Genomic DNA, 10,217 nt, shown 5'->3' with positions numbered 1-10,217 from the left:
AAAAAACCAATGTGATTAACATTTTGGGTCACCAAATATGGCAAAAGTGACTATCAAAGGGGACGGAAGGAGTATTAATTAAGTAATTAGTGATCTAATAAGAGGCATCCAGACCTAATACTTGAACTTTTAACAAAATTACAAGTTAATTTTAAGACATACATACATTCTTTAATTATTGTCGTTTGCCCACCTATATCACAATTTTAATTATTTGATAAAGTGAGGAAATGTGCACATAATAATCAGTTGTCCATATCAGCTATGCCTCATCAGCCTGATCTTTAAAAGGTTATCAAGTTGATTTTTCAAACTAATTAATTCATTTAGCATGTTCCTAGCTGACGCATCACGCATGTGTATGTATTATTAATTATACGTACATCTAGCTTTCATAATAATGTTATTATATAGTATGACATCATAAACCCCCCCTTGTTTCTTTTTTGGCGTTGACTTTTGTTCTGTTTGACTTACTAACATTGCAACTATCAGCTAAACTAAATAACTATCATTTCAAGTGGTTCATGTCGACCCAAGCTTTATGAAAACTAAGAAGACATTTAATTTGACTAACCTTAGCTTTTAGAATAATATTGATACATAGCCTTCTCAAACAAAACAAGAATTATTTCTAATGACGTACACATCCATGATTCGATCCATGATTTGAATACCATTATCCCTAAACTGCTAGACCTTAACCTTACCAACTAAACTAGCTACTAGTTGACATATACAAGTTATAAATTTTATATATATGTGACTAGCTGTATTGCCTGTATATGTGAGACTTCTAGCCTCGTCATTAATTAAAGAGAAAATGTTAAATACGGGTTTAGGCTGCTGCACCCGTCAACCATACTTACTTAGAGAGAGAGATAGTCAACTTCACAAGTCTAAGAAGGTTCATTCCCAAAACCATACGGCAATAGGAGAAGTAACCCTTAGCCTTAGCTAGCTTATAAATTGTTTAACTCTCTCTTATTTCCTTAATGTAAGACACTTACATGTATTGTTTGGGAAGCTTAATTTTTATTTTTATTTTTATTTTTTTTTTTTTTAAAAAGAAGATATTTTGTGGGGAAACTCAAATTTCACCAAGAATGATGATCTTCTAGCTTAATTAATTAACGGCTATTTCACCAAATGCCACTGAGCAATTTAAAAATTCACTAAATGCCATCGGACTTTTCAGAATTCACCAAATGCCACCCAGTTTTTAAAAAATTCATCCAGTGCCATTAATGACTAACGGCCGTTAACTTCGTTAGTAATTGGGGTTAATCATGACACGTGTCATGATATAATTGGACCATTTATCTTAATTCATAAAAATTTAAAAAAAAACAAAAAAAGTTAAAAAAAAAACAAAAAAAGTTAAAAAAAATACAAAAAATAAAAATAATAAAAATAATAAAAAAAAAACCCAAAATTTTCCCAGCCACCCCCACCACCGCCAAACCCTAGCCCCTCCCCTCATCTCGCCGGAAAACGGCCGGTCACCACCAAAACCACCAACAATCAGCCGGCCGACCATGTAGATCCCCACCTGACCCACCGTCGACCCCCAAAACCACCCACGCTGCTCGTCCCGACCCCAAAAACCCTGCTCCCTCACTGCCACCACAACAACTCCACCTCCAAGCACCACACTGCCCCCTTTGCTACACCCACACGCACCACCACATCAGCCACGATTAGACCACCCAGCTCCCTTCGCTGCTCCCACGCGCACCAATTGGTCTAAATCCTCAACCCCGATGCACCGCCACTTCACCGCCACATTACAGAACCCATTTGGGTTTCGGGTTCAACCCAGAAATCCCATTTTCTAGGGTATCGGGTTTTCTGGGTTAAGTCGATTTTTGGTGGTTTAAGGTGAGGGAATGGGGTTTATAGGAGCCGGAAAACAGGGGAGGGGGTGGTTTCGAGGCTGTGGTGGTCGGGAAGGGGTTGAATCAGAACCGTTGCTCGTGAAGGTGGAGGTTGGTTGTGGTTTTCGCGGGTTAAGGTTAGATTGGATGGGTTGCGCGTCAGGTAGGGGAGGTCAGAGTAACAATGGGTGGGGGTCGGCGACAGCGGGTGATCCCGACTCCGGCAAGTCGATTTCTGGGCTGGGAAGAGGTGAGTTGCGTGAAGGGGGGGGGGGGGGGGAGAGGGATAGGGAATGGTGGTGAAGGTGGTTCCGGTGGTGACTGGGGTTTTTTTTTTAATTTTTTTTTTTATTTTTTGTATTTTTTTTTAACTTTTTTTGTATTTTTTTTAATTTTTATGAATTAAGATAAATGGCCCAATTATATCATGACACGTGTCATGATTAACCCCTAATTACTAACGGAGTTAACGGTTGTTGGTCATTAATGGCATTGGATGAATTTTTTAAAAACTGGGTGGCATTTGGTGAATTCTGAAAAGTTCGATGACATTTGGTGAATTTTTAAATTGCTCAGTGGCATTTGGTGAAATAGCCGATTAATTAATACAGTACAAATACAAGTTGGGTATAGAACTTCAAGGAAGCAAGGGCTAAGGTAGTTGGATTTTAGAGCCAAACCAAAGATGTTGACTAAATCGATTTTCCACAAACCTCCCTTAAGATATTCCAAAAGATAGCTTACGAAAGACTTTTTATGCTAAGTGACAGATGATAGATTATTACATGACATTAGCAAAACAAAGTAAAGTTGCTCAAGATTAAGTTGATATATTTTTTTTCTTTGTGTTTTTTATGAAAGCATAAACAAATGGAAGATTGACTACATAATATTTTAGCCCTAAATTTACTATGCAAATTAAGTCCAATAATAGAAGTTAAGTTGGACAGTTTATATTTGTCTTTTCCAATATAATGTCAATTTGATTCTTTTAGTAGAAATGAATGTTCATGATTGAATATTTCGTCTTAGCTTTCAACTTGTTGCCAAAGAAAAATAAAGCTTTCTTTATCAAAAGCCTCTTCGAAATAATTTATTTTTTCCTTTGAAATTTAGTCAATTTGTATAATAATTAAGAGAAAGAGATGCCTTTATTTTTGACTCCCGTATACATTTTTACTTCAAAAATAAAAATGGATATTTACGGGTGTTTTGTTCTTACATTCACACTCTATTCTCCTAATCCAGCTTTCAAAATCAATTTCAATTAATTTTTTTTTGTTGCTTTAAAGAATACTCGTATATATTAGATTAATTTCAACCCATCATCGCTTGATTGTAAAGCTTTGGCTACTCCCTCCGTATTTTTTTTAAGTGTTATATTTTAACCTTTTTTTTTCACTATACACATAATAGTTCTGACTTGATTATTTTACTATTATGGTACATTATTCTGTTAAATTTATCATAATATATACTTTTATAATATCAATTTTTCTTTAAGTTTACTAACATATACTCCCTCCGGCCCCGAATGATAGTCACTTTTGAAGAAAAATCACGGGAATTAAGGAGAATTAAAGAAAGTACATTGAATAAGTAAATTTACATTGGGTATGCAAAAAAGTAGAGAGAGAAAGTAATTAAAGTACATGGGAAAGAAAAATTTACATGGGAAAGTTAAATTTGCACAAATATTTATGCAAATGTTAGAGAATTTTGGTAAAAAAATAATATTAATGGTACTTGAAAAAAACAAATGTGACTAACATATAGGGTCACTAAAAATGACAAAAGTGACTATCATTCGGGGCCAGAGGGAGTAATTAGATCAATTAACCGTCAAAGTCGTATCTCAAGATTATTACTAGTATAACTAAGATTGAGTAATTTGTGTACAATAAATAAAAGAAATAAAAGTGAGAAACGGTAGAAATGAAATCTAGCTGGATTTAGGAAAGTACGATAGAGTCGTACAACTTTAGATGCACCTAACTTTGAGGTGACAAGATTTGATCAAACTGCTTTTTTCTGACAAGGAAAGCGGGAATATCGACGTACGGTAGAAGACGACAAAACCATCTAAGCTTTCCGCCTCTTATCTTCAATTGTTATAAACAGTCACACAAATGCCTCAACCTCCAACCAGCGTTTTCTCAATAGCTGTTTGGCTCCAACTCTAAAATTAGTGTTTTTCAAATAAATTATAATCAACTCCATTATCCTTAAATGTATATGTTCTTGTCGAATTCATATACGAAGTACTACTTTTGGAATTCAAAGGCCATTTCAATTACCGAATTCTACGCATAGAATATGTTATTTTCGTATTATTAATCTTATGTAGTAATCAAATTATACTTTTAAGAGAATCATATATCAATTACTATAATTACATCAATGATACATAGATAAACGATTTATTATACTAATGGTATCATTTATCAATTACTGGTAAGAATAATTTCATACCCGTAATTTGTATGCGACCAATTAACAATGTGGGAAACTAGCTTCTTTGCTCTAGTACAAGTCGCAACAATGTACACAAAGTCTGCAAATTGCTATGAAATTTCAAATGTGGAATGATTTGATTTTCAACATCTGACTTACATTAAAAACACGAAAAAATAATACTCGTATCAATTAAATAAGTAAAATAATCTCAAAGTCACATCAATTAAATTGCAAATTATAATTCTCTTCATAGAACAGCAGATATTATGGACGACAAATGTTATAAAACAAAAGGATTACTATATTTTTGCCATACTTGTCCCCAAGTTGTGCAACAGCTACAAATTGGCTGGATGAAGACCCTATCATACAAGAAAACCAAATAAACCCTTTTAGATGATTCGAATAATTCATTTGGAATTTTAATGAAGATTCTATAGATTCATGTACTTCCACTTGGATCCAAGCATATAACAAGAATAGTCAGATAATTAAACTATCAACCAATGGCATATAACTACAATTTGTTATCAACATTTAGTTAATAATTCAACTCACCTCTTCATCTTACTTTGGGCCAATTCTTCATCAAATTAAATAATTATCCTTATAATAAATTAACTAATATTCTGTTCTTTTCTGCTTCTCCAAGAGTTACAAGTTTTACAGCTGACTTGCTCATTCTTTAAGTAAGTACTTAATTATATTTAAACAGTTAATTAATTATTATAATTATAAGCTTAAGGTAAATTGTAAGAGTATCCTTCAAAGTGGGGTCTCTTCAAGTACACAATATAAATACGAGTATCAACTACGGAAAGATTCATAAATCAAAATCACAAAAAAAAACTAAAAAGTATCAAAAAATTTGGAAGATTTTTAGCTTTTAAGTTTTTTTTTCATTGTTCATCAGCTAGAAGCCTAAAAAAAAAAAAAAGAAGAAAATCAAATTAAATCATGGCGGTTCGAGGTTTAATAATCTTTTCTGTGCTTTTATCAAGCTTGGTTGCATCTTGCTATGGAACAGGCTTGTTCAAAGATCTTGCTAACACTCTCACCGTCTCTACCACCCCTACTGGCAAAGGTAACATTATTTATAATTTCTGAAAGTAATAATTTGATCATAATTTTTATTTGAATTAAATTAAATCACTCATTTCTTTTTCTAAATGAGGGGAAAAAAAAAAAAAAAAGTCAACTACCATGATGTACCATTGATAATCAATTTCGCTGCTAATGTAATCATGTCTTTCAGAAGATCCATCAATTACCATGATTTGCATCATAGTGAATTTCTAAATCAAAATTACTCGTAAGACATTTCTAAAAAAAAAATGATAAGGGTCATGTTCATTTCAAAAAGATTTTGTATGAGCTTAACCGCTTTGAGATGGATGAGAAACTTCATCAATCACAAGAAAATACACGTACTTTCGTAGATTTGATTCAATCAATAGAGTTGACTTTCTAAATTTTTTTTAAAAGGAATAGGTGTATATTACACTTAATAAAATGATTGGATTTCGTATCTCTAGTACTCCGCGTTAGTAAGAAGTTAAAACATCCAAAAATATATAGGGTTATTATATGTATTGAGCATAATTTATTTGATACACTAATAAAGATATGGAGTATTAGTTAATGAGAAACCCCTAATTTATAAAGATATGATAATGACAAATTGGTCTTTAGAATAACAACAAATATACCACCATGATACACAAAAATTAAACATATCATATTTACTCAGTATGAATTTGACTACGGAGTAATCATTTAGTCTGCTAAAACACAAAACGTTGTTATTTTATTGTTGACCCAATCTTTACTTGAAACAGTGAATCTAAAGGCAGGGAAAGACCAAATAACAGTGACATGGGGGTTAAATCGTAACGTATCAAAACTCGACACTTCGGCCTACAAACAAGTAGAGGTGAAGTTGTGCTTTTTAGCCGAGAGCCAAGTAGACAGACCATGGAGGAAGACAGAAGATGAATTGGCTAGAGACAAAACATGCCAATTTCTAGTTGTTAAAAAAGACTTCACTTCATCAAGTGACTCTTTTACCTACACTGTTAAGAAGGACGTACCAACTGCACATTACTTCGTCCGTGTGTACGTACGTGACGGCCCCGATGGCAAACAACTTGCCTACGGACAAACCACCGGTCTAGATTTGTCCGTTAAGAGTATAAGTGGTCGTAGCGCCTCTATCGACATCGCAGCCTCTATTTTCTCCGCCTTCTCCGTTCTTTCTCTAGCGTTTTTCTTCTACTTGGAGAAGAAAAAGGCCAAGAGGGCAACCTAAGGGAAAAAACGTTACACCAAGGGTTTGGTGTTTCTCTTACTTTCATTAATTTGTGAGGAACTTATTTGATGAATTTGTGTGTTAGGCTTCTAGCTTCAACTACACCATCGTCTTTTAATTATATAAATATATGTGTAATCTATATCTTATGTTGTTTGCTAATTATGTCAAATTTTAAATTTAAGAGTTTTGGAGAAAGGTTATATGAAGAACAAGTTTTAACCAATAATTTTTTAAGTAATGATTTTTCTATATATTCTATGATTGTTTGATTAATTCTACTAGCTCCTATAGTTTTATTACTCTCATAGTCATTTCTTCAATTGATGTCTAGACATGTATGATGGGAAAAATTGTAGGGTTGGGAACTTTAATTTTATGCAGAGTACGGAGTATTAGATTAACTATCGTAATAGTTGGAACAATAAAAAAAATATTGCTGGCATCACTTTTTTCAGTAGTTTAAGATGTTACAACAAACGCATGAAAAATGGAGGAATGAAATCAACAAACACAAACACATTACGTGGTTTACTACCGATGATTTGAGTTAGCACATTTATAGATAAGTAATGGGAGAGTTTTATTGATCTTGAACGCCTTTAATTTCAAAGGGGGCTAAAGGATAATTTAACACCTATAATACAAGATTTAGCCTAATATATTCAATATTCGGTATATTGTCTCTATTACAAGTACTAAATAAGGAGTATTTGCAACTTTTCACTGATTTATTTTCATTGATCAATTTAAAATTTGATAGTAGTTAATTGTCACTAAAATTTATGTGGATTTAATAAATGAATTGTCCTTGAGTATAAATCACCAAGAATTGGGTACGTATGTTCTCTAAATCTTTGAATATAATTCATAACTAAATAAATTCATATATTTATTATTCATAACTATAGAAAGTCATTTTGTACATTTTGCATATTCGTAGGTTTGTCCAAAGTCCCCATTTTCACTCTCAAATCATCTTTCTTTCCATGCATGCACATGAAAGAAGATGTGGAAAGATAGTTTGGTGTGTAAGAATGAGAAATGTAAATCAGTAAAAAAAAAAAAAAATCGTTGCGTAAATCTCAAATTTGTAATATTAATTAAATGATAATATTAAGAAGAGAATATTAACATATTTCGAGGCATAAAGAAATATAGAGACAAACGTGACAATCACAATGTCATACTGGAAGGTTCAATGTTTAAATAATGCTAAGAAACGTCTAGTATTTTTTTTTTTTAAAATTTTTTTTATTATTATTTTTATGGCCGTATTCCACGCGTCCATATTTACGTACTGTACTTTATTTGGCCGTATTATACGCGTTCATATTTACGTATTTGCGGTATATCCAACAAGCAGATGGCACTATGCCTATGCCAAATTGGCAGTATGTGAATTAATAATTCTTCTGTATCAATCATCAACTTGGCAATATGTTATACTTATGGCATCATAATTCACAAATGTTAAATATAGTTTACATTGTTTATTATTTTTTGGTTGATATAAATAATGTTAGTTATATCACCTCACGCAAAGCTAGCATGTAACTTGAATTGGCATCTATTTTACTATTTCAACTAGTTAGTGACCCGAGCAATGCCCTGGACTTGTTTTTCTTCCTCATATTCAATTACATGACAAATAATTACATACATTACATCTTTTTTTGTAAAAAATAAATGTAATATCGTTTCAAATTAGATGCACAAATAATCATCAGACCAATATTCAACCACTGAGCATAAGTAGTGAATAATGAAAAAAATTTGCGCACACTAACTTTGAGAACTTTGAGTGAACTATAAAGAAAATCAACCATTGGAATTTCATATTAAAATATAGCAAATCCTACATATTACACAATCATCGAACCAAAATGCTCCTTATAGCTTAAAACATATATAGGCCACAATTAATTTGGAGTGATTTATTAAAAGCGTAAAAATATGAGTTAAGTGTGCAAACTATGTAGTATATATATCCATTGCATGTCAAGTAAGGTAGAGCAAACAAATACTCACCTAGCACAATACTGACCCAGTAAAATGTTTCTCCAAGAGGCCAGGTTTAAACCGTTTAGTGTGTCATTTCCTTGGATAGTTAATTTATAGGGATAAATATATTGAATACATATTGGTTACATATACTTCATATTACAAATTAAATGGGTCAAAGCAATTTAAAAACATTTTAATAATTCAACTATTCAATTGTGACCAAACTAAATACTAATAATGGTTAGTTTATTGGTTTGCAAGTAACATCTTCTCTTTATTTAAAGTTAAATCAATATTTCATCAATTGATCATTATTCTTAGGCATAAACCAAGCACATTTAAGTACAATAATACAATTGCAAAAATAATAATGTGGCAAAAGATTTAAAGTGATGTGGCGAAATGACAAAGAAGAATTGACAAATGGCAAAAAGTCACTCCTTGTCTTGGAATTTTAATAATAATATAGATTCATATTGAGTTAGGGCCTGTTCATATTTATTGAACTGAGCTGAAATGAACTGATTGGAGCTGAACTGAAATGAACTGAATTGAATTGAGCTGAAATGAATATTTTATCAGAGAGGAAAATTAGGAGCAGAACTGAACTGTACTGTATTGATTGAAGTTGAACTGAACTGAAATTAAGTAAATGTGAACAGACTCTTAGTAATTAACACATTAACAATTTAAATTATACATACGGAGTATTATTTACTTATACAAAGTAATTAAAGATATCCACTTTGCATGTCCCGAATAATTAAAAATATAACTCCAAGTTACAAGTTATCTACTAGCGTGAGAGTTAAAAAATTGATTGAAGTTTAAGCTAAATGGTGAATGTTAATAAATTCGGTACCAAGACTGCAGAGAGTGCAGACCTATGTTGAATTTTATCGACATTACTACTTTCTAAGGCTTTGTATACGAAAGGACGGAGAAAGTGGATCTTTTTAATCGCAACACTTTAATTTATTATTATTATTATTATTATTATTATTATTATTATTATTATTATTATTATTATTATCAGTGCCTTTTTAGTATAGCAGGCGACATGTTGTGGCCTACTGCTAAGTCAGCAAAAATAATGAGAGTTACTGGTATTGTCAGGGTTACTTGTATTTTTCAGGTGTTGTATTTTTTTTTTTTAGAGTTTCTTGTATGATTACTTATTTAGGGGTTACTTATATATTTTTTTTCAAGAGTTACTTGTATGGATTACTTATTCAGGGGTTACTTGTATCATTCAGGGGTTACTTGTTTTATTTTTTTCATGAGTTACTGATTACTTGTATTTTTTAGGGGTTACTTGTTTTTTTTTAAGGGGTTACTTGTATGGATTACTTATTCCGGTTACTTGTATGAGTTAATTCAAGAGTTACTTGTATGATTAATTATTCAAGGGTTACTTATATGAGTTACTAGCTTATTTAAGGGTTACTTGTATAGTTGTATGCATGGGTTACTTGTATGAGTTACTTATTCAAGGTTACTTGTTCAAGGGTTGCTTGTACGTATGCCCTATACCAAACCAGTAACACCCTACAAGTAACCCCGACCAA

At 32.0% G+C, this 10,217-nt stretch overlaps 1 protein-coding gene across 1 annotated transcript; it reads left to right on the top strand.

Annotated features, from left to right (window-relative positions):
* The first annotated feature begins 5,278 nt into the window (after nucleotides 1-5,278).
* On the top strand, nucleotides 5,279-6,674 carry LOC145618540 (high-affinity nitrate transporter 3.2-like). Its single transcript, XM_081673312.1, has 2 exons — nucleotides 5,279-5,418; nucleotides 6,173-6,674. Exons 1-2 carry the CDS (start codon nucleotides 5,292-5,294, stop codon nucleotides 6,640-6,642), a joined length of 597 nt encoding a protein of 198 aa, XP_081529438.1. The 5' UTR covers nucleotides 5,279-5,291; the 3' UTR covers nucleotides 6,643-6,674.
* Nucleotides 6,675-10,217: the final 3,543 nt, after the last annotated feature.

Source organism: Chenopodium album, chromosome 26, assembly GCF_948465745.1.
Source record: "Chenopodium album chromosome 26, dcCheAlbu1.1, whole genome shotgun sequence".
In the NCBI taxonomy this organism is placed as follows: Eukaryota; Viridiplantae; Streptophyta; class Magnoliopsida; order Caryophyllales; family Amaranthaceae; genus Chenopodium; species Chenopodium album.
The sequence above is the reverse complement of the archived record's forward strand: the minus strand, read 5'-3'. Positions and strand labels throughout refer to the sequence as shown.

Coding starts and splice junctions, on each gene's coding strand:
- LOC145618540 (XM_081673312.1), top strand. CDS start 5,292: ATGGCGGTTCGAGGTTTAATAATCTTTTCTGTGCTTTTATCAAGCTTG. Junction 5,419..6,172: donor TACCACCCCTACTGGCAAAG/GTAACATTATTT, acceptor TACTTGAAACAG/TGAATCTAAAGGCAGGGAAA.